Genomic DNA, 24,918 nt, shown 5'->3' with positions numbered 1-24,918 from the left:
TTTTTGTTTTTCTATGGATTAAGGGAAGATGGAGGAGTGGAATGATCACTCATACTAAAAAAACACCCCCAAACCATAGTAAACTGCTTTGCTTTTGGCCTGGGAACAAGGCAAGTGTCCGGCGCCTGGCTCCTGCATAGCAAATGCAAATTTAATCAGTGTCCCTTCACTGGTGGTGACTGTGCCCAAATCCCTTCTGTGTCTTACTGCGTGATGCCAGCGGGTGGGCTTGCTGCTCTGCTACACCGTGTGTGTCCAATCATGCTGAACAAGGGACCCTCCACCAGGAATAAGGGAACACCTGGACCCGGCTCAAACTATTTCAATGCAGCGCCCAGTGAGAGACCACAGAGGGAAATGCATCTGATGAGGGACTAGTCCTCTGGGGTTACGTACTGGAGGCTCTTGGCAATTGGAGTGCTGAAGTTGCCTTCAGTTTTCTTGGGTTCACTTTCCTCTTGCAGTAGAGGCTTTTTAACAGTAGATGTCACGTTTGCATAACGGAACAATAGATTGTCCCTACAGAGGAGCCCTTTTGTGCAAGGCCTGGCTGGAACACGTGCTCCATCACAGGAGATACTAGTGCCTGTTCTATGGATGCTGGGGCCAAGAAAGGTGTAAATTAGTGTGCTCTTATATATTTTTTTCTACTGATTTTTCTGCTGCTGAAGATGAATGCTTGGTCTCAGTACAGCACTCGCATTCTATTTGGGTGCTGGGTGCTTTACTTACTGAAAGTAGTCAGATACTAAGGAGGTTTGAGCCCATACAGGTCAGACAGGGTTCTGGTTTCCTGCAGGAGGAAGTAAGCCCAAGCTCCGTGGTTTGGGAGTTGAGTCTTAGAAAGGTAACTAAGAAAAAACAAGTCTCTAGACTTTTAGCTTGCTTCGAATTTCTATATCCTTGGAAAATTCCTGAGTGCTCACAAAGTGGAAAAGGTTGGAAACCATGAAGAAATAGATTTTTAAGGTGGCAAAAAACCTGTTATACAGTATCATGTCAATGCTTATTATAAATTTAATTCAGCTTTACTAACTTGGCCGGGTTTGGCAATACCTGTGAATGATCTTTTTGGTCCAAATTGGGAGTTTTAGGGATTTGGCAATGCTATAAATGATCCCACTTTACACTATTGTCATGTGTTGCATGTCCTAATGATGATCTTTAAAAAACAAAGGAACTACCTCCTGTTTACATAGAATACTTTTAATACATAAATCTTTGTAAATACATTAATTACAGTTCATAAAAAATAAGTTCTGAATCTTTACACCATAGTCAAATACAGATAGATTAAAATCCATTTCTGACTCAAAATAAAGAAGCAGTTATCCAAAGTGGAAGAAAGCTATGGTCTTCCAATAAAAATCTATCCTAAAACAAAAACTTCACCTTGCTCCTCAAACCGAAGACTGTAATTTCATCGCATCTGTGTTTTGCAGAGCATACAGTACTTGATTGGCAACCTCAAAGCAAGCCTAGCCCAAGAGAAAAAAATGGGGTTTTTTTATATGTATTTCTGTATCAGAAAGGGTGGGTCTGGGGCAGTGACAGTCACTGGGAAGAACAGGGCTCTGCCTTTGAAAAGTGACCGTACAGTGATGTGTTTGGTTCCCAAACGCGATTACGTGGATCAGGATTTCAGCAGGTGTGAGCGGGTTCGGGAACTCGAGTAAAAGATTTCGGGCCCTCTGAGGATCGGGCATTTTTAAAAGTCCTAATGGGCCCTGGTCAGGACCAAGTGCAGGTAAAGGTTCGCAGGCACAAAGCTGGCCCAGGATCCCAGATCTCGTTCTGGCAGTTTGGCCACCGTGTGCCCTTTTCCAGCAAAGCTGCGCTGCCCTAGGGCTGGGAACTGCCTTCCTGAGCCACAGTGCAACCGACTCGGATCTCTGTTCTGATTTTGATGCTGACCCAAACCCGAATCCAGTTCAAACTGGAATCTCTATAAAATCTTGAGTACTTTGAGTCCAGGACAATTTTGTTTCTCTCTCTCTTTTTTTTTTCTTTTTTCCCCCTTTTTTTTTTTTTCCTGGTAAAATTTTGGTTCCTTGAAAAACACTTCTGTGGGCTTTAACCTAAAAATACTGATGCCAACCACATGAATAGTATCAGTGCCAACGGTAACAACGGCATCAGTGCCAGCACCCTCACAGTATTATTGACATGGATGCCAACAGTACCACGCAGAGATATGCCAGCAGGCCGATAGTGTCAACAGTGCTGATGCCAACCGGCCAGAAGGAATGAAGAACCCCTCAGTAATAAACCAGTGTGCAAAGCCTCACGCCGCAGTGCTGTCCCATAATAACAAACCCCCGGGCCCAGCCTAGCTCTCATTAGCAACTTTACAATAACACACCCCAGCGCAAGAGCAATTAAACGAAAAGACCGAGGTGTGTATATCCTGGAAGGGAGAAATACTTAGATATTTTTGGAGCTGAGGGGCAAATGAAATAAATGATTAGGGGTTTTGTTGACTGTGCTTTTCTAAATGTTTCAGTCCAAGTGCAGTGGTGGCAGCTGGAGCACTTTTTAAACTGGCACAGCCCAGAGCACTCGCAAGCAGCAAGTGGTTTGACTCCTGCGTGCTTCACTTTTGAGCGTATCTCCAGCTCTACCTACCCAACAGAGGAATCTTGTTTAACAGGTAATCTGAGGGTTAATGAGAGAACCCGACCCAAAAGGATCTTTCCAGAATCAATGCATTTCCGGTGCACAATCTTATTATTCCAAGGCTAGTTCAGGCCCCGAGGACCCAAACTTTTCTCCAAAGGGCAGGAAGGATTTTTCTTTTCCCAGAACTTGCAAATTGCACCTGAAGGGAGAAGGTCTGGTCTGTTGCTGAAGAGAGGACTGGCAAAGATCCAGAAATGTAGCAAAAATTTTACAATTTACAAACACAGAGTAGCCATACTTCCCCTGATCTTCTCAGTTCTGTACCCAGAACAGCGGTGCAGATGCAGGGCAACCCAGTGCAGCCACATCTTCTGGTGGTGGCCTAGGAGTCAGGATGTGTTTGATAACTCACTCCCAGTCTACACCTCAGCGCAAGCAGCGATTCTGCTTCGTTTCCTTTTGGACAGTAACTTGATGTCATCACCAAAGAGCTCTTCACTGTTTGAAAACTAAAGTTTTTCTTTCAAAGCAGCCGTCAGTCGGTTGTTCTTTTTTTTAAAGAGAACAAGAAGACTATCTTGGTTGCCTTTGCCAAAAGAGGAGGAATCAAGGGGCAAACAAATTGTCCCTGAAAATTGCAGATATCTCAATCAGCCCTGCTCCAGAATCTTCATACTCTGGGGTTAACTGGAGGTTTTAAAGCCTGAATGAAAATGAGAGAGTTAAACGCATCACAGTGAGTGTGGTACATTTCAATGAGTTACAGCCCGAAAGAATTGAACTCGGGTATACCTTTGGTGGAGGTGGAGGTTTGCCTTTGGGAACTGGAAGATGAGCAGGTTTTCTCTCTGGTGCCTATACCAAAAACATAGTTTAACTGTCATTAGGTTTCCTTGTCTGAGCAACTGCAGAACCCCCACAGACCTCAGCTGCTGCTACTGATATCTCGTGTATTTACTACAGCATTTTCCTACTGGAAAAGCTGGGAGTAAATGAAATTAATCTGTCCACATACAAGAAGGCACAATAATACAAATACACAAGGGGTATAGATCTCCTGTTTCAGAAGAGCACTGAGCTATTCTCAATTTTTCAGTTCATCTGTATCGAGTATCCATGCTCAAATAGACTGCTTAGGAAGCTAAAGCTGCTCGCATACTCAAGGTGTGTGTTGAGGAAAGCATCTCTAATGGCAGTGGGATTTAACTGTGTTTTTGTAATCAAGCTGCTATATGGAGCTTTTTAAAAGAATTTTTTATTTAGTCTTGATCCATCATTCTTTCTGCAGGCAGTACCATGCAATTATGTTGCTAGTGTGAAGATTCTACACCCGTGGGCAGGGGGTTCAAATGCTGAGGTGGTAAATATTTTCTGATAGTCATTTGCAATGCAGATGAAAGACGTGCAAAGTTACGGGGTTATACTTACAAAAATCTCTTCTGTGTGAGATGATGTTGGTTTGGTAGAAGGAACAGGAGGTGGGGGACCTTTTGGCCTTATGGCAGGCTGTAAAAGAAGAGAATATAAAACATATTGACCCTATGTACAGATTGCGTATGTGTACATCCACGTGTTCCCATGGGAATGTGCAGGCTTGTGTTCTATAGAAAAAGTGCATTTATAGGGGTTGAAGGATACATTCGTTTCAGGAGCAGGGATGCTTCATGCTGTCTGGCCCTGAGAGAACGTGCAGTAATTTCCCCAGCCTTTGGGATCAGATTGTCATTGAGGGTCTCCACCACGGGGTGAACTGGTTTGTGCTGTCTTCCCCAAAGCCAACATGGGAGCAAAGGAATTCTCTAGAACTACTTACGCTCTGGCGCTGTGGTTTGTTCTCCTGTGGTGGAGGCACGGGAAGGAGGAGTTTCTTATCATTTGTCTGAAAAGAGGGAACGGTTAAATCAATAGAGCTCTTACCTTGTGCATTATTTTTAGTCAGGGACTTAGTGCCATGTGCTTTCCCCACTCCCTCCCCGTGCTGGGATTCACAGCACTGTCCCCTCAGCCCCGGACAAGGGTTTTGAAACCCTTGTGGAAGCGTAGCACATTTAGCTGATGAGTTTTGATGTTTCAACCCCTCAGTTATGGTCCCAGGCAGGCTATGGCTGACCCAGCGCCTCCCTGCTCTTACCTTCTGGGCTGGTACCGCCAGGACAGGGTGTTCTCTGCATCTTTGTTCTTGACCCACAAAGACTTGGTTTGTGGTTCCAGGTCCCCTTCTGGTCTGGCGGCTATGCAAATATTACATATGACTGTAAATCTTACACTGAAGTAAAAATACTTGCTGAAGTTGAATGCCTGATATACTCCTATTGGTGGGTTATATAGCCATGTCCTTTATTTCTCCCCCTTATTTTAATTATTTAGGATTATTCTTGAGAGCTACAGTTTCAAGTCTTTAGCTCTCTCCCAACTGTGGGATTTCTGAAACAGCTCAACAAAGGTCATAGACCAACTTCTTTGGCTTTCCAGTGTCTAATTCCCTCCCCACCTTTGAAAACCCCAGTTTAAAACCTATCCAGAAGTTTCATGACTTTAGGTTTCTTTCCCTTATTGGAGGTAAGAATTTTACCTCTTCTTGAATACTCGGAAGCGGATAAGTAACACTGCTGTAGTTGCTGTGACAGCAAGGACAATCAACACACTAGCAACAATGGCGAAGCCTGGCAGGGAGAGAGAACACAAGTTGCTATTTCTTAAAAGATCCACTATTACCAAAGTTTCCCATCACCACCATTGGCAAAGTAATTTTTTTACAAGGTGTAGACCCACTATTGCTTAAGCTTATGGCTGCTTCTCCTGCCACAAATGCTGATGGAAAGCATCATCCTCAAAGATCATTTAATTGTATTTTCTCTTCTCTATCTCAAAGGGTATTACCCAAAACTGGGCGCAGGCCTTTGGCAGTGTATACAAGTCAGGCTTCACAATTTTCCTTCGACAAAGCTATTCTAAAGCCTCAACCAAGCTACAATGTTGAGAGCTGACAGTATCTAGTGAGTGTGGAGAGAGGACAAAAGTATTTAATAACAAAGGCTTTTTTTTTTTTTTTCCCCCCAAACACATGGAAATGTGTACACAAAGTATTTTCCCTCAGAGGCAGATCAGTTAAAGGCCAGTTCCATGCAGATGATAAATGAACTTGCCCACCTCCCTTGCAGCAAAACCTCTGGAAGAATGCCTCCACTCAAATTTAAGTGAGCTGATACGGTGTGCTCAGTATCTCAGGATGGAGAAAGGAAAAGCCTGCTACTCTAAATAATCTCCTGGATGTATGAAGTTAGCAAGTCAGGGCTGTTTCACTGGAGGTAAAGCAGCTCGCCTCAGTCAGCGGATGACAGTTTCCAGTTTGTGGCCCTGCAGCACTTACTGGTAACTGCTGAGGAGCTGCCGCAGGTTGGTGGTGCCCATCCTTCTTCACACTGGCATTGCAGCTCATGGTCACACACCTGGGGAAGCACAAAGCCAGGAATATTGTCAGGTTGGAAATATGAGTGAAGCCATGATCTTATAAAGTGTCAGTGGCTGTGGGTCAGGGTCCTTGTGAAGTTATTGAAGCTGGGCCTAGAAACCTCCTCTCATTTTACTGGACTAAAATTTAGCATCAAGAGTAGCAGTTTTGCACAGCAAAGGACAGCCTGAATGTCTGCTATCGTGTGCCTTTGGCAGGTGTTTCTGCAGTGGAAGTTCCAGCAGAAGGCACAAAGCAGCAGAGTTGGTCTTTACATCTGTGTGTCTCTGAACGTTCAAATAAGATGAGCACAATTACTTTCCCAAAACCAAAGATGACCTGAAAGAGAATAGCTGTGATACCCTGGCTCAGAGGCAGGGCCAGACACAGAATCTGTCTCCATCTCCTCATCTTAGCAAAAAATACTGATATTGATCAGGTTAGATTTGCTTTCATAAAAATATAAAAGCTTCTGACTCCACAACTTAAGTCCAAATGACTTAAATACTGTAATCAATAAGGTCTGTAGCCAATATGCATAATCCTCTGTCTGTCTGTCTGTCTTGTTAATAGCATGAAATGCTCATATCTTACAGCATGTCCAGTGCACTTGGCAGAGCAGTTGGTTGATCTAAAGACATCTTCAGCGTAGACACATTCTCCCTTGCTGCACACCTGAAACGCAGAGGGCAAATGTTACCCAGGTGATCTATAGCTTTCAGAACATGCAGAGCTTGCACGTTATTGTGTAAAGTGATGAGGAGTAAAAGGAGGCACAGAAACAGGTCTGCAGATCACTTAAACCTACACTAGCAGTTTGATATGTGGACGTAACTTTTCATTCGACCTTTGGGTATTTTATAGCAAGGGGGAGTGACAAAGATGTACAGACATCACTGTTTCCACTCCTCTTCAATCCTTCATCCTCCCCCCCTTCTCCCAAGTGGAAATATATCACAAAGAAATTGGAAATAGCACTCAGTGATGCCTAGCACACCGGTTATGGAAATAATCAAAAGTAGTAATATATGTATGATCTTTTAGTCGTTTATACAAAGGTATGTTTCTGTTGCCACTTATGCTTGGGTTAATAAAAAATAACAAGACAGCAGTCAAGCATAAGGCAACCGGAGTGAGAACAGTTCCTGTTTGCTTTGCTACTGCTTTGTGATGGGTGTAGGGCAGAAGGTACCGCAAATCACAGCAGCAGCAGTTTAGTGTCCACTTGAGTCTTTCCTTTTTAAAATCTCTCTTGTCTGATAAAAGAGGTAATGATGTAAGCAAGACTAAAAGAGGGAAAAAATAAGGAGAAAAGCCATTCTCTACTAACCATCCCATTCCCGCACTTTGTTCCGTCGAGAATCATGCCTGTGTCTGCTCCTCCATTCCTAGGAAAACTGGCTTTGCAGGACTCGAAAGTCACCAGGCTCCCGTCCCGAGGCATCTCATTACCCCCCCTGCAGAACAACTTTCCGCACATTTTATCCCTGGAAGGAGAACAAGAGCTGCTAGAATGACATGGCACAACAAAACTCTCTGAGCTGGTCACTCCTCCAGCTTGAATTTGTTGTGTCTGTACAGGGTCTCAAAAAAAGAAAAAAAAATCTGCAGAAAGGAAGTTTGGTTTGTGGTGTTTTCAGGTCAGTTTGTGACTAGAAGGTGGCAGGTTCTTAATTCCTCTTGAGCTTATTGGGGAGCCCACAGTAATTTGCAGAAATGAGTATTTAACTGAACTGCCCTCAAGTTCTGAGATTCACCTGACGTTCAAGTTCCCTGTCTCCAAATCCTTTCCCTGTACTTACCTGTGCACGCAAGCACACGCACGCGGTCATCCTCGTGAGCAGGCTTGCATGTATCCATGTACACACTCGCTCTTTCTCAGACTGATCTCAAGATTTGGAAACTCGTTTTCTTAGCATTGTCTTTACCACAATATTCAAACTGAACAAGAAGGGACTCGTGGACATGTGTGCCATGTGAAATAGTGCACTCTTTGCTTCTGTCTCTTAATTAGACTAGGAGTGGTGTCTCTTCCCAAATCTCAGCAAATTCTGTAACACAGTGCTTACTTTTTTTTACACGGGACGTGACTACCTTTTTCTTTTCTGCAGTATCCATAATATACCCCTTTCTCGTTCATTCGGTAGCAGGATGGCGCACCTTCAGTAGCCTCTGTGAAGAGGAAAATGCAATGGCATTACTTGAAGTTCTCTGCCTTTGAAAAATAATAATATTCCATTTCCTTTCCCTATTTAAGAAATGGCCTTTCCCAGTGAAGCTGCTCATGGGCCTAAATGGCTCGCTCTGGCGCTTCAGGCATTAATTCTGCAATGTTGCTGTGTACACACAGCAGAACCTGTCCTGTGTGCTCTCTCTGTCCAGTACAAACATATAGACCTTGCATAGGAGAAGGGACATAGTCAGAACTGGAGATGGTTTAGGACTGGGAAGAGGGTAAGCCACCTTCAGAAGCACAAAGGCATGCTAAATTGGGGCATAAATTTGAAATACAGACATTTCCTCTTCCTATCAAGGAAAGAATACTCACCCAGCTCCATTCCAAAGTTATCTCAAAAGCATTGTGCAAAAGAGGAATGCGTTTACCACTTCCCGTTTCTCTAGAAATACATTGTATTGCATGGTCTGGGCTTCAGCTCACGTGATTATAACCACTTACAGTGCAAATATGAAAATAATAATACTAATAAAGTGCATGCTACAAACTAGAACTCACTTATATAGATATGCTGTTCCTGATTTACAAAAGGTCTTTGGTGATTTTCTAACAGACAAAGCCTACCTCTGTCTCTCTCCTTTGACCTAAGTGACCTTATTTTTTGATGCCAACTGGTACTCACGTGGTCCGAAAGAAGCTTTGCACTGGTTTTCTCGGGTGGGACAGTTTCCCATGTAGCAATAGCCTTCGCCGTAGTTGCAGGGATGTCCGTTCACACGGAATCGGTCCTCTGGGCAATTTGCAGAATAGCCGGTGCACATCTCGGCCAGGTCACAGTCGTGCCGAACTGCTCGGCAAACAACTCCCGACTTTTTATACTGAAGGAAGAGAGAGAAATACCACACTTAATGCAGTGCTCTTCCATGCCGTTTAAAAATCACAGTGAACAAGAGGGCTAAACTTAGGGGAGACAAATCCCATCCTCACTCTACCAGTTGCTGGATCTGTAACTAATTTAAAGTTGGTTTTTGTCAATTGACAAGTTTTTTCCCTGGTTGTGCCTCAGCTTTTCTTTCCAGGAGAAAAATAGGCAACTATAATGCTCATTTCTGTGTTGAAAGATTGAGTGAAGTGAGAGCTGTGGTGTAGTTTGGGATGGACAAAGCGCGCTTGTCGTTACAGTGCTATGTCAGTAATTAAAAGTAAAGAGGATCAGTTCTTTTGGAAGGTGTATTTCTGCTTTCTCATGGGCAAAAAAAAATATACCCCAGAAAATACAGAGATTAAAAGGAGTCTTACTTGGCAGTTTTCACAGCACTCTCCGTGTGCACATATGGAACCTGCCGTCAGTTTGCACGTTTCGGGGTCACAGCATTCGTTTGTGCACTCCTGCGAGAGAACAGTCAGTCAGAGCTCTGGTACGATGCTTCGGGGGCGTCCCCTCGGCTCTGGGTTCTCAACGAACCACCCTGTGCTCGGTTATTGAGGGAGGGAGAGAGGGAAATCTCAGACCTGCGCTTTGCTTTTCTGAAACCCAGTTTCCCTGGAAGCCACGCCAGCCGTTGGGATCAAGGACATAAAGGATATGAAGTGTGTTGATTACGAAAGTGCTGATGGAAGTTGTTCAGGGAACTTGCTTATTTCTGCTGTGATGGTTTCGTGTGGGGCTTTTCCCCATTCTCAGTTCCTCTGTCAGCTCAGTAGGACAAACCACACAGATGTCTTTCTCACAATTTGGCCTGTGCTTTATAGGGGGGGCTACATTGCAGATCAGCAATTTGATGACCGCAGTTTCTACAGAAATACTTCAGCTAGCTTTGAACTCGCTACCTTGAAAATTTACAGAATCAGAATCACAGAATGGTTCAGGTTGGAACGGACCTGTGAGACCATCCAATGCCACCCCCTGCCCTGGGCAGGGACACCTCCCACCAGACCAGGTTTCTCCAAGCCCCCTCCAACCTGGCCTTGAACCCCTCCAGGGATGGGGCAGCCACAGCTTCTCTGGGCAACCTGGGCCAGGCTCTCACCACCCTCACAGCAAAGAACTTCTTCCCCACATCTCAGCTCCATCTCCCCTCTTTCAGTGTCAAACCCTTCCCCCTCCTCCTAGGGCTCCCCTCCCTCATCAAGAGTCCCTCCCCAGCTTTCCTGGAGCCCCTTTAGGGACTGGAAGGGGCTCCAAGGTCTTCCCAGAGCTTTCTCTTCTCCAGGCTGAACCCCCCGACTCTCTCAGCCTGTCCTCCCAGCAGAGGAGCTCCAGCCCTCTGATCATCAAACTGGAAGTGTACAGCCTGAATAAAACTCTTTGCCTCTTCCAAGCATTATTTTATTCCTGGTTATGCAGATACCTCTGGAGTGCCACAGTCGCATTCCTCTCCTTTTTCCACAAAGCCATTTCCACAGGTCGCAGGTGCTATGATGCTGCTTATGTCTGGGATGTTCATTAGGCATTTTGGCATGTCACTCAGCATGTATTTCTCAAAACTTTGGAGGCTGCAAGAGCTGAATTTCTTGGGGATGATGGAACTATATTGAGAAAGCAGGAGAATTTACGCTAGGATTGGCACAGGCAGGGAAAAGCAATGCCCTTTACAAGAGAAATGAAACAAGTGACCATCCTCCAAACTATTGGATGCAGCCGTTTTCCCATATATATTCCATACAATGGCTATCTCCTGCTTACAGCAGGGGAAAAAAAAGCAGAAACAAAAAGATCAGAACAACTTAATGTACTAAATGGAAATACTGCATGTAATAAATCCCACATTTAAACCTGGTCTACACAATTTGTGCCTGGACGCCCTCAGGCATTAGGAGTTTTCTTCTGGGGTGCCCAGCAGAGGCTCAGGGGGTTCTACTTGAGATGAAAATTGAACTAATTAACTCTCTAATGGGTATTTTTTGAAGGTGCAAGCGCTTTGTGTGGTTTTCACAGGAGACATCTTCAGGGTACAGAACCAAATTATACTTCAGTTAAATTTTGGGGAAGCTCTGTCATCTGAGACACCTCAGCAGTTCCGTGCTGTCGCATTGTAAGGAAGAAATGATTGATGGTTTGACGTGAAGGCCCCCAGCACACACACAAACCTGATGTTATCCAAAAGGGACTAAAGTTTGGTGTGGGTTTCTTTGGGGGTTTTTTTTGGGGGGGTGTATCTGTCTCAGTATATCTTAGAAGGGCCTGTAATTTCTTAATTTTTCTCTTATTTTTCTATAATTTGAATGGAATAATCTCAGAGGACAAAAATAATTACTACTCCATTTTGGAAACCAGCAGTTTATCCAAAGTCCATCTTGAACCTCCTTGTGCATTAATGCCCTCGCTTTTTTTACCCACACTCCTACCTGACAGTATCCGTCATGATACAGACTTTATCGCTACATGTGCAGGCTTTGGTGTCGTGACTCATGCCAAGGTTGTGTCCCATCTCATGTGCCATGGTAGCTCCAACTGCAATTTCATTTCTGTTATGGTCCTGTAGAGATAAGAATAGGCGATTATTTCTATGAGTATTTTAGAACAAGTAGGAACCCCATAATCATAGAATGGTTAGAGTTGGAAGGGGCCTCAAAGATCATTGAGTTCCAACCCCCCTGCCATGGGCAAGGACAATTCCCACCAGACCAGGTTGCTCAAAGCCCCGTCCAACCTGGTCATGTACCTAAAAATAGGATAATTTTAATTCAAGTGAAATTATCTTCACTGCTACATAAGGATTGATATGTTGTTTAATCCATGCATGCATCCATTGCACAGTTTATGGTGGATTATATTACAATAGCAATGAGATGATACCACTAATGAACTTGAATAAATTGGTATAATTATTTTTTTAAATAAACATGAGGAAGTCAGGCTGCCAAGTAACAACTGAGTGTTAAGGGGAACTGAACATCTGAAACTCTTAATTCTCTCTGGTCTCTGTGCTTAGGGTAATTATGTGGGTGCCATATAACTATTACTCATTACATCAAGGTAGCTGTTGCGTACGGTGTTGTGTGTACACAGAAAGGAAAGGCAGATGCTGTGCTCCATCTCCACTTTTAGCTTGGTGTTTTTGGCTGCTTGGTGGGAGGGAGGAAAGGAAAACTCCTGGTCTTTTTGGTGAAATCCAGGTGTATAAACAGCTGGTGGTACTGGAAACACAGAAAGCACGAGACAGGTTGTGCTGGTCATGCTCCTCCAGCACGGCAGTGCAAATAGTGCTGCCACAAACTGCATCCCCAAACCTTGAAAAGCATTTGGGTTTTCCAATCATCCTACAAGTTCTTTATGGTGTGGGAAAGCTGGAATTTTGTGGGGGTTGTTCCTCTTACCAACAAGCCTGGCCTCCGAAGCTGTTGCCCCAACAGTGGAGTTCCAGGTGTTGTTGGTAAAGTTTTGGATCTGTCTTCCTCTTTAGGCTGAAGTTTAAGTGCAGTAGTTTAGGCAGCTGTAATTAAGTGGCCAAGCTGATGATACACACTACGACAGGCAGAACCAATTCCCTGTTCAAAACAGGGAACCTTAGGGTAGAGGCACAAAATGACTGATTTCTCTTCTTTGACTCTATTGGAGCTTGGTAATGCAAATACAGGTGTTGGTTTGATGTTGACATTTAGATAACACATATCCCATGCTTTGTGTGTGCTTTCTTTACCCTCTGCACTTCATCTAAATTGAAATATCTGACTGTGAATTTCTGCAGCCTAATAAAATAATGCTATGAACCAGACAGAACCAAAGGCGTCATACACCAAATGTTTTTCACAAACATTCTTTGCTGGTTGAATGTAAAACATAGAAAAGCCTTTAAGAAATAAAATAAACAAAAGTAAATCAGACCTGAATAATACCTGCAGAATATATATCACTGCATATGGATTTCATAAAGGCTAATCCGATCGTTGTCCCCTCAAAGTCATAGCCTCTGTAAGGAAGAAGAAAGGCAGAGTGAAATGTGATGAAGTGACCAGGAACCAGATCAGAATCAAGTCTGCTTTATTAACCAGGCTTTAAGCATATTCTCGTTTCCAGCTCCCTGATTTAATACAATATTTGAGGGCATACTTAAGATCGCTGCAAATCAGAAAACAACTGAATGCGCTTTTCATTTCAAATTTTTACTTCAATTACATCGCAGTTCATCAGACTCGGAGTATCTGTTTGAGCGTAAAAAGCTTGATGAAGTGCTCTAAAGGTGGCAAAGTGCTTGGCTAAATCAGGGCCATTGAACGTGAGCCAGAAGAGCGAAGTGAGTGAGTGAGCGAGTGCTGGTTTAGTTTGGCAACGTGTGTTTCCCAGCATTTAACCTTCATGTCATGGCTCCTTGGGCTGTTACACTGTGCTGCAGTCTTTGGGACACTCAACTCTTCTGGGACAGTTGAGGGGAAGGAAAAGGAGAGAGGGAAAGGGAGAAAAAGAAAAGGAGAGACTGAGATATAACAAAAGTTTCCTTTGCCTGTTTTTGCAGGGATTCAGATAGAAAGCTTCAACACCAGCAAGGAAAGGGAGCCTACATTTCTCTCTTTGTCCTAGAATTAGTACAATCTTGTATTGGAAAGCGTCAAACCCTGTTCAGTATAGACAGAGTCACTGATGCGTTGGTGATCAATTTTTAAAGAACAAATTCCTTTAACATACTTGGAAAGGCAAATAGGAGAGAGAGCGATACACACGTGAGGAGCTGAGCGTTGTCGTTTTTTTTCCTATTTAATAAATCTGATAGACGCCACTTTGAGAAACTATCCAGAGTGAATCCTGCAGCGCGACTCAGGAGGCATTTGTCACCATCGGTCCAAATTTCTAGGCCAATTAAAGCCACGTAGATATTTATGGCCTTATAAACCTGCAGCAGAGAAACAGTGGTGCCGTAAGAATGGAGTATCTGTAACAAACACTTATCCTGGTAATTGGTTCACTTTTGCCACTTGCAATATATCGTTCGCTCCAGATCTGATTCAGCTTTTCAGCACTTTGAAGTTGCAACAAAAAATTAAAAAGAAAAACAAAACACGAGATCTTATTTTTCCCCACCAAATATAAAAATGGCTTTAAAATACTCGAACATTCTTAAAATTCTTGAAAATTCCAACAATAGCTTGGAAGAAATTTGACTTGTAAAAGAAATCAAAAATCAAGATCAGTTAATTCTTTTTGAAGGATTTCGATCATTCATTTTAAAAGCTGTTAAGAAAATATGATATAACTCTTTAACAATAATTGAATTTATAGAAATCTCATATCTGAGGACAAGGAACAAGATAATATGGACAGATGTGTTAAATTTATTTCATAAATTACAATGCAGTTCAGTTTTCGTTCTTTCCTACATGCAATAATGAAAATTCATGGTAAAAATGATAAATAACTTCTAACTCAATTTCACTTTGTTGTATTTCCTCTTACCGTATTGATGTAATTGACTATTCCAAATATCCTTTCTCTTACAGTTTTAACATCTTCATCATACTTCTTATACTAAAAAAGTAAATATGGTGTGTTAGGAAAAGGAGAGGAAAAAAGTGATTTATCTGAAAAGAAATATCCCACAGAAGATTGCACTGCAAACCACACCACACCTGGGCTACTTATTATCTTTTCAACATACTGTTTTATCAGACAATGTATTTCAAGATCAGGCCCGTTTAAAACATGTATCTATGTGTAGGGTGCAGAAGAAGATGGGCACTACATGGTGTTTTCTGAATTCTTGGCATCTCCAGATGGGATTTTCAGAATCAATTGACATTAGGACACGCTATTCCTGGCCAAAGGCAGTGGTAAGACACAGGGTAGCCCTGTAATTGCAGGAGCCCAGGGATATGAGCAGTACTGACTTTGGAAAGTTCACCTTGAGTTGGTCAGATGAGAAAAAATCATTTCAATACTCACCAAAGTATTGTCTGCAACTATGTAAACTTCCAGGTACTTTTTTGCTTTCAGGTATGCTTTCATCTAAAGAAGAGAGACATTGAAATCATTTCTAAAGCCTGCTTCAGTCTCAACCTTCGCAATTTCAAACCAACGTATTAGTTACGAGGGTATTTCTTTAGCCAAGTCTTTTAGAATGGGACTGCCTGGTTTAAATGATGAAAGGTAGGCGAGGTATTAAAAGGTAGACTCAATATTAAGAAATATTTAGATGTTTAAGGATGCCTATGGGTACCTATTAGTACATGTAGGAGGGCGTAACTCAGGTGGTGACTCTGAAATCTCAGATCTGTGAGATTTTGCGCTGTGTTTTAAGATCTCATTATGTTTCACTGTTTGCAATTGCTTCTCTGGGGGTGCCACCCCACAAAGTGGGACTTGGGTGACTCAGAGTTTTCCTATGGTCACAATTTCTTTTGTGATGTGTACTTACTGGACTGTCGCTTAGGTAGGTACTTACTTCTGGACTGTTGCTGGATTTGAAGATGTCACTGATGGGGTCAATTGAATCTTCTTCCCAGGTATTGTTGATTAGACCACAGGTTTTTATGGACTTTTGTTCGAGGTTCTCATACTTATAGACTGCGTGTTCCTCTCTGTCTGAAGTTCCCAAGGGTTCAATGAGGTACTTCTGACCACGGGTCTCAAAATATCCGCTAAGAAAATGAGTCAGACTGTGATCTTTTGTATCCACAGGACTGAGTCATGATACCAACATTATCCCTAACGGCATTTAGCCCAAGCGTTCGGATCATTGCATGCACTGACACGATGGAAGAGTTTGGCAGCAGGCAAATTGTATAACAATTTAAAAGCAGAAATTGCTCGGAAGATTTGGGTGGTCAGTGAAGTCTCTGAGTAGGAGACTGTTGGTCAAAAAGAAACTGGTTTAGGAATTAATTAGATTTAAACTTTAGGGTTTTGTGCTAAAAAAAGCGATTGAAAAGTGAATTTCTGTTCAGTGGGGCATTCAAAGATACGTTTTCATCTTTAATTGAAATGAAAGACTGAAATATTGAAAGGAATTAAGAGTTTTGAATCATTTTGAGCAGCAAATGTCAAAATAAGTGTTTTGCATTGATGTGTAAACTCGACAATACGCAAGAAGTGTTGACAAAGAAAGCCGGGGGTTTGCAAAACCCCACGAACCGTTGGGAAATGTTCAGCTGCAGCTTCTCAGACTCCCTGGCTATCCTCTTGCCTTTTTATGTTCTACCACTGGGTCTTCAGTGATTAGAAATGAACAGATTCTTTTAACTGAGCTTTTCATATAAAAGCTTGAACTTCCTTACCCTGTAGCTCTGAAAATGATGTAGCCTTCTCTTAAGTGGCAGTGGAGCTTCCTACAGCTGAGAAGCATCAACCCTAAAGGTTTACTGTAAGCACCACAAATGCTATGATTTATGACAGAACTAATATGGAATTAGTCATATCAAGTTATTGATGTAGAGGTTTCTTTAGCTTCCAGTTTATAAACTCTGAAACTGAAGTAGGAAGGTAGCTTGTTTTTCTCCCTCCATTCCCTTTTTTTTTTGGTAAACTAGTTTCCTTGTAAGCATGAATAAAATATAACACCGCTTATTCACATCCTGATTATTTTATATTGGAAAATTTATCCTCATAGAACATGCATATTTAGCCATTGGTACCCTCTGGGAAGGGAAACAAACCTCTGTCTTACCTTAGACCTTTGCAAGCCCTGATGCTGGCTACAGAATCAGCATCGTTCTGAATGTAACCTTCGTAATAACAGTGATCCTGGTTAGAAAGAAAAAATACATTGTCAAATCGGGCCATGCCTCATTGACTGCAATGAACTGGCCTCGGTCCAGTGATTGCGTTTCTGAGGAAAAGGATCTGGGGCTCCTGGTGGATAGTAAACTATCCATGAGCCAGCGATGTGCCCTTGTTGCCAAGAGGGCCAATGGGATCCTGGGCTGCATAGGGAAGAGTGTGGCCAGTAGGTCGAGGGAAGTCATTCTCCCCCTCTCCTCTGCACTGGGGAGGCCACAACTGGAATACTGCGTCCAGTTCTGAGCTCCCCAGTTCAAGAGAGACAGGGAACTACTGGAGAGAGTCCAGCGTAGGGCAACAAAGATGGATAAGGAATTGGAGCATCTCCCTTATGAGGAAAGGCTGAGAGAGCTGGGGCTCTTTAGCCTGGAGAAGAGAAGGCTGAGGGGAGACCTTATTAATGTTTCCAAGTATCTAAAGGGTGGTTTGAAGGAGGATGGAGCCGGACTCTTTTCAGTGATTCCCAGTGACAGGACGAGGGGCAATGGGCACAAGCTGGAACATGGGAAGTTCCATTCAAATAGGAGGAAGAACTTCTTTCCGGTGAGGGTGGAAGAGCCCTGGAACAGGCTGCCCAGGGAGGGTGTGGAGTCCCCTTCTCTGGAGATCTTCAAGCCCCGCCTGGATGCAGCCCTGAGTGATGTGCTCTGGGCAACCCTGCTTTGGCAGGGGAGTTGGACTAGATGATCTCTAGAGGTCCCTTCCAACTCTGACAATTCCCTGATTCCGTGATTCAGGAGACGTACAACACTGGCTACAAGCTACAGCAAACTGCAGTGTCTGAGGAAATCTGTTAGAGGAAGTTCTTAATATGAAAAAAGGTGGTGACGGTTTCCATGTTTGCTACGTTATTGTTGTCCTTCAGCACGGAGTGACCCAGATTGTGACAAATCCGGTCATGGTGGGCTCTGGTCAATACTCGACAGTACATGAAAATAAGAATATGCATAATCACTGCTCAAAATTAAGCATGTACTGATGTGCTCTTCTGAATTAAGGTCCATACCAAATGATTTTATTGTGGCCAAATTTCAAGGAAGCACCCTTTAATATTAACCCAATAATTAAGTGCATTAACTTCAATTAGATGAAAATGCATGTATTATATTAGAACATATGATTAGGGGAAGAATTTTCATGACTTAATTGACTTAAGGATCTAAGGTCTAATGAACACTTTGGCATTCAAAGAGACTTCAAAGTCACTGAGGTATTGTGGAAAATTTTACCCATAGCATTTTCCTTAATAGGTGTCTTAAGAGAGGCCTATAAGAGTATTCAACCATTTGTTTTCTCAGGGATGTTTGGTTTCGCTTTAGCATTTGTCTTCCTTCCATCGCAATGGGCCAACTTTCTTACAGTGACTAAGATATCAACAAAGTGAAAAGAACTAGAGAATTATTTTCCATCTTTTGAGGATACAAGAGAAAACAGCTCCTGAGATCGAGATAAAGTATCCACAATGTAGGGATTCCGAATTCAGCAAGCATCCCCCAGACGTGAGGTTATCTTTAACCAAGCATAGGTGGTATTTGCTTTTCACAGGATCCATTCAGGGAGTGAAAGTAATTGGAGCACAAGGAAATGACATCTTTTATCCACACAAAAAAACCCCAAACAGAATTCTTTATGCAAATCTGTTTCACTCAAGATGCTCCTGTTCCTGCTAATCGCTCCATGATGAAGTATATTAGGCTTTGTATTCCAAATTACATGTGTTAAAACATATAGCATGACATTGGACACAAAGCTTCAGGTGAGATCTTTGTTGAAGATGAGTGCACAATTAATTAAAAAATAACTTCAGTGACTTCCTTTGTGTCTGGATCTGAATAACTGCTTTGTCATGGCTCAGAGAAACTACCTGGGGTAACCTGCAGTGCCTTTGCTGTTGAGCGTGGGTGGAAACATGAGCCAGGGAGGAAATGTGTCCTTATCTGAATCTGTGATCTCATGGAGATTAGGGTGTAAGAGCCAGTCACCGAGTTGCACAGAATGAGCAAAGTCGGGAGGGCAAAGTTGGGAGGTAACATAGCGCAATGGCCCTGACTCCACTCCCTTTCCTGGCAAAAGAGAGAAGTTCAGCTCATCAAAGTGTTTGGCTGCCACTAAGGTGAAAAGCGCTCATCTTTCTGAAAAACAAACTGGTTCTCAGCAGGTGGAAATCAGTGTAGCTCTGTCAAAGTCACATCTTCCCCGTCCCTTACTCATCCTAAATTACAGTGCTTAGAACTTGGATTTAATTCTATCTTGTATGTGCTATTATCTCATGGACCCGTGAATCCCTTATGGACCTCCTCAAGACTGCAAGTATGAGGGAAGGAAATCTTTTATTATTACCTTGATCTGAGGACTTGTGGTTATTTGTCGACCGTCATCGGAATAAACTGTTTCAGTGTAGTCTCTAGCTAATAGGTGCCTGCAAAGAGTAAAGTGCAATTATTATTCAAAAGAAGTTGTAGTCATCTAGAAATGAGGCAATTGTGTAACACACAAAGTATGTGGGGAATTCAAATGATTACTCAGGTTATTATTAGTATTGAAAAACCAGGGAAGCACAGCTGCAGGGTGGGGAATTCTGCCTGTTCGTAATCCTTACTCAAACAAAGGGACGTTTCTAAACTAAGAAAGCAATTAAAATCTACTTATTTCATTGGTATAAACTAATCTCCTAGTAGATCTGAAAGTAAATGTATAATTACATATGCATAAATATTACATATTGATCCTTTTTTGGCCTCCAATTTGTGTTGACGTTTCTACCGCTCCACAGTGCGTGTGAAATGAAACCATTCTGTTCCCTTCCCAGTTCCCCCCCACTGGTTATAAATAGCAAAGATCCAGGTCAATGGGAAAGCTGCCTCATCTGCTTTCCATGTGCCCGTGCAGACATGCATGTGTGCGTGTGCATACGTGTATGTGTAAGTGTGCACACACAAAGAGATTCTGTGCGGAGATCACACTAATATATTTGTCCAATATTTTTGCTCATAGCTTTTTTATAGCTTTGTTAGTGCAATTCTCATCTTTGCAATCATTCTATCTAAACTTGATTTTTCTATCTAAAAAAAGCTCTGTTTTTGCACACGTATGTGTACTTGAACCTTCAAAGGAGGCCGTCATGACTATGGAATGAATTACTGTATTTCTGCCCCCAGTGGGGAAGGCGCCTTTGGGTTTCTTGTTACCAGAGACATTTGTGATTTGCTCTGGAAGGCCAGATCCCGCAGGGCTCTGTGTGTGCTCAGGCTCCTGTGCAGCAGAGCACCAAGCGCATGCTTAAATTTAAGCCAGGGCTGTAGATTTACCGCCTTTGCTAGCAGCAAAGCAAGTCTACATTCATATCTGTCTGGGCAACTACCCCACGCTGCCACAATCTCATTTCTTTTTAAGGGGTGGGTTTTAATACAATAAAATTTCCCGCACACCGCCTCCAAATATTTAGAATAGATTAAAGCAGGGGCAAACAGTTAATTATAGTCTATATTTAACATGAACTGATGATAGAACTATTGTATTTACACAGCCATTAGAAAAGTACCTATTAAAGCACACTTGTTTGATCCTATGTTAAATATTCTGGTGGAGCCAGCAAGCAGAAAATCACAACTCAGCTGGGCTTTAGTTGTGTTGCTCTGTACTCGATTTTGGACTTTTCTTAACCAAACCTGCTGCTTCTCTGTACCCTCTGTTTAAATGCTGTTAATCTCTTCAGCCGAGGAGGCAAACTCTCCCCACTTTCAATTTCCACAAAGCATTTTGTTAATGACAGTATATATTAGAAGCCCAACAGCAGTAGTGTTAAGATAGGGAGTACTGGAGCCAAATTATTGAGGATCATCACATTTTTTATTACTGTTTTCCATTTTTGGCCGAGTCAGATGGTCCCATTTTGTGGATATTTCTCTTGTTCTTCTCTGTGTTTTCTACCAGCATAGAACAAATAAGTAGAACCCATAGACTATCCGTGGACACAGGAAACTTGTGAAATAATAGGAAAACTTTGAACATTCAGTGGATTCAGCCATTTAGGAAATAAATGGGAGAACAGAGTTAGCAGTAAAGGCAAATCATTCCATCTTGGTAATGTCATGTGCCTGGGTAGTTAGTTCACATTACCAAAACAGCAACATGATGCTTTCTCTCCCCTTTTCTTTTCTCATTGGAGTGTAAAAGTTGTATTTACCAAAATACCTCTGTCTTACAGGAGCTTAAGTCCTGTTTCTTTGTATCCTGAAAGCCCTACAGGGCCATTTACAGTGAGGAATAACGCTCAAGGAAAAAGTTGAACTGGACCTACTTATTTTTTTGTAGGTGCAGTATGACTTCCTCTCCATTGGCTTTGATTCCATACTCCATTGTGTCATCGTATTTTGTCTGTAAACAGATTTAAGTGTTAGAATATGGACTGTTACAACTTCTGGCCTCACTATGAGCTGGCTGTTACTGAGTTGCCAACTGCATTCTTTTTCTCCTCTTCCCACCAAAAATAAGTATTCTGGCAGTTATGGAATAAGCAGGAGGTTACTCTGTTTTATACTTTTTAATTAGAGGAAGAAATTTAACTTTGCAAATGTATTTCTACCCTCATAAGCACCTGCCCCACATATTTTTGGAAAGTGCTAAAGCGGATGCTTAAATTCAAACACTTTCATAACTCTCTTGAACTACGTAAGAGAGTGCTTAGTTTTAAATATTTGATTTAATTTATTTCAGATTCAAGTGTCCATAGGTTACTCAAAATCTGAGTAGTATCAGAACCTACATCTTCACCGAGATACAAGTGCAGAGGACCCACTGAGGGCGCCCAGGTCCTTCCCTGCGCAGCGAGCACCCTTCGCAGCCTGTCTCTGGCAGACACGGGGTCACCCCTCCAGGTTTTCTCTTTCATTTCTTTTTGCAAGAGCAAGTGTCTGGCTCCAAATTCTCTTACTCTTGAAATGGGTCCTCAAACCAGGACAAAACCCAAGGGTACTCTAACTCCAGAAAACCTTCCCCGCCTCCCACAGAAGAAGAGAGTTATCTCTTTTAATACCTCTTTGTTTCTTTCTACATCTCTTTTGTGCACTGTGTGCAATTTCCGTGGATAAACTATTTCATATTGCTCAACTCCAGGTAATTTCTTGCTCGTGTTCCCTATGGAGAAACAGATGTATATTTATGAAAACACAGTATTAACTTATTAAACACCATATTTCATGTCTGTCAAGACCAATTCTTTTGGGCCATATAGTCATTCGTCTCTTGCACCACTCGTTTCTCATGTATTCTCTGCGCTGGCTCTGGCGTGTGCTCACCCGTCCTGTTGAGCAGTCACCCCCAGTACGTTTGTTACAGTCTGGATTTCAGATAAGTTGACGTACCCGGCTATTTCCAGGTGTCAAAATATTTTATGCAGTTTGCTTTGGATTTCTTTCCCCAGCACCGATCAGCGGTTTCGAGTACCAACACGCTAGACCAGCTATGAGAGGTGCGATTTTCACCCCTCACATTTAGTAAATGACATGAATTAAATTACATGGTTCTGTGAAATAAGTGTTCTCCAAACCTTATCACATGATGGCATACAAGTTTAGACTGCTTGTAGATAAGCAAATAAACTCATACAACTTATTACAAGTCTGGACCGAGCCGAGATTTCTGCTTTAGAAAGCTTTCCAGCTGGTCTTACTAGATAAATACTTGTGACAGCTCTTCAATAGTACATTCTTAGCTATTGAGTCAGAACTGTTACATGCTTGTGACAGCAGAAAGACTGGAAAAGGTGGAAAATAATAGGAGATAGACAGTAAAGTAGGAAAATCTTGAAGGTGGTAAAGAATCCAGGTGATTCCTTAACTCATTTAACCCTTTTTATTGGTCTTACTCGTAAGGTGTGTTGTGTCTCTGCAGTGGCTGTAAAGAACTTGTTGGGGAAATACTGATGAAAAGTGTTCCTTCTTTGTTTTCTGCTTCTGAGTGAATCTTGACAAAAGTTAATTTGTGGCCTGACTTGCAGGGTGGTCAGCACACCTTGCATCATTAGAAGTTCATAATAGCAGCTGGTGCACAGCGTTTGAGAGAACGGGGTCATACAAGGGATGCGTGAGTATCCAACAAGGCAGCAGCAGGTTTTATGTGCCTCCTTAAGCTCTTTAATCTCCTACAAAAGGTCATTTCACCTGAACTGGCAAATTCTTGAGCGCTCAGTACTAAGTACTAAGCCTGTGCTTAAATAAAATAAAAAAAACCAAACCACAAACAACAAAGGGAGAGTGCAACTCCCATTTTAATTGTCTGCCTCAAGGTCAGATTTTCACAAGAGCAGGGCATCCAATTACCGTAACTTTCTGCATCTGGAACGCCAGAGCACATCCTTGTGCAAATTGTTCCAGTAAAATAAACAGGTTAATTCTTCATAACTGGTTTATTTGATTAAACCCTTTCCAAAAATAATTGCAGGATAATTGCAGGATAAACTTGGTTGTATCTTGACAAAGGCATGGTGGTCTAGTGGGAATAGGTCCGAAGAAGTTAAGCCACCCCTCGGTACACAGGAACTCTCCATCCACATGCTTTAGCAAACACCAAGTGCCAGTTCGTTACTGTGATTTTACAATGATGTTTTAGATTTTATTTTAAGCAAGTAATTATGTTTACTTTCAAAAAATCTTTTGCTTTGCAGAATTAGTCTTTCCATGAGCTTAAGGTATGTTCTTACATCATGATTTTAGGCCTCTAAATAGAGTCCTGTGCTTCAATTTTGTCCACCCGCTCTGGGTTGCAGACTTTTTTTACAAGGCCGACCGTAGCCCAATGGTTCAAGTTTAGCCTAGATTTGAACGGAGACTCGGAACTAAACTTGTGCTATTCCCACAGTGTCATACAAACAGCATTTCGAGGAAAATGGGTTAGTTTTGTTCTGGAACGAATCGTTTCTTAGAGGTAGTTTTTTTTTAATCAACTCAGTGTATTGTCTTTGTCTTGCTTCAGGCGTTTTCTTGAGTCAGTAGCTTTAAGGAGGAAAGAAATTCCTTGGGCCTTGTACAACAGCTAGAAAAACTGCTGGTAAGGAACACATAATTGTGTGCTTTTCTAAGAGCGTAAACCAGGAAGAAAAATCATTAGTGAGGATTTCATTGTCAGTGAAAGTTAGATTTTTGTCAAGAAACAAAATATGTAACACCTTAAGCATTAGTTCTGTGCACATTTTCAGATAATCTGTGCAACTAATGACATCATAAAGACACCTGGCTGACTACAAATTACACGTCTAATTATGTAGATAAAACCCGTGCATGCTTGTGCATGCCAAGCTCTGAAAAAATGTGTTCTGTGTTGACATAAATTGAAAGAAACAATGCACGTGGGAAAAAAAAGTGCTGTCTGTTAAGGTTAAGTCATACGAATACTCATAACCTGAAGTATCACACAGATAATAAGGGTGCTAACTATTTTAATTCAGGTCATTAATTGAATTCAAATAAAAGTTTTTTTTCTTTTATGGCCAAAATGCTGTCTGTTTAATCAGTTGTCCCAAGTGGATAAATTGTCCGCTCACTTGCAGGGGAAGTATTTCTTAATTGGCTCACAAAACTAACCAGTTCTGGGTCTTTTGTCAATCTATGGTCAGTTTTAACACAAGTAAATAATTTTCTAACTGGAGAGTTTTAGATAATTGCTTTGAACAGAAAGAGTAAAAAGCAAAACACCCCGAACTTCAGTAATAGCTTTTTTTTCCAATGGCTTTAATTCACTGTTCTTCCATATTACCTACATGTTAATAATTAAAAATTCGTAGAAGCAATTCGTAGAAGCTGCACAAAGTTATGCACAGCAACCACTGATAAAGGATTAAAAAAAGCAAAAAAAAAAAAAAGCAAAAAAAAAAAAAAAGCCATACCTTGTTGGAGAAAATGTAGCAAGAGAACAGAAACAAGAAGTGTGTTGGTCATCTCGGTCCAGAGTGGTCTCCGTGGGCTG

The 24,918-nt window shown here is 42.0% G+C and overlaps 1 protein-coding gene across 1 annotated transcript; it reads right to left on the bottom strand.

Moving 5' to 3' along the window:
• Positions 1–3,289: 3,289 nt before the first annotated feature.
• ADAM28 (ADAM metallopeptidase domain 28) lies at positions 3,290–24,890 on the bottom strand. Its single transcript, XM_074164199.1, has 24 exons — positions 24,839–24,890; positions 21,992–22,092; positions 21,257–21,333; positions 19,297–19,375; positions 16,844–16,920; positions 15,623–15,818; positions 15,124–15,186; positions 14,638–14,709; positions 13,908–14,077; positions 13,075–13,159; positions 11,595–11,725; positions 10,598–10,775; positions 9,546–9,635; positions 8,929–9,124; positions 8,140–8,242; positions 7,401–7,557; positions 6,665–6,745; positions 5,990–6,068; positions 5,192–5,282; positions 4,751–4,850; positions 4,433–4,498; positions 4,048–4,125; positions 3,412–3,474; positions 3,290–3,322 (listed from the first exon to the last, which is right to left on the bottom strand). Exons 1-24 carry the CDS (start codon positions 24,888–24,890, stop codon positions 3,290–3,292), a joined length of 2,418 nt encoding a protein of 805 aa, XP_074020300.1.
• Positions 24,891–24,918: the final 28 nt, after the last annotated feature.

The sequence above is a fragment of the Numenius arquata genome, chromosome 26, assembly GCF_964106895.1.
Source record: "Numenius arquata chromosome 26, bNumArq3.hap1.1, whole genome shotgun sequence".
NCBI lineage: Eukaryota > Metazoa > Chordata > Aves > Charadriiformes > Scolopacidae > Numenius > Numenius arquata.
The sequence above is the reverse complement of the archived record's forward strand: the minus strand, read 5'-3'. Positions and strand labels throughout refer to the sequence as shown.

Excerpts from the sequence above, each read along its gene's own strand:
- ADAM28 (XM_074164199.1), bottom strand. The coding sequence starts at position 24,890 with ATGACCAACACACTTCTTGTTTCTGTTCTCTTGCTACATTTTCTCCAA. Across the intron at positions 16,921-19,296 it reads CCACAAGTCCTCAGATCAAG|GATCACTGTTATTACGAAGG; the intron begins GTAATAATAAAA and ends CTTTCTAACCAG. Across the intron at positions 9,125-9,545 it reads AGTGCTGTGAAAACTGCCAA|TATAAAAAGTCGGGAGTTGT; the intron begins GTAAGACTCCTT and ends CTCTTCCTTCAG.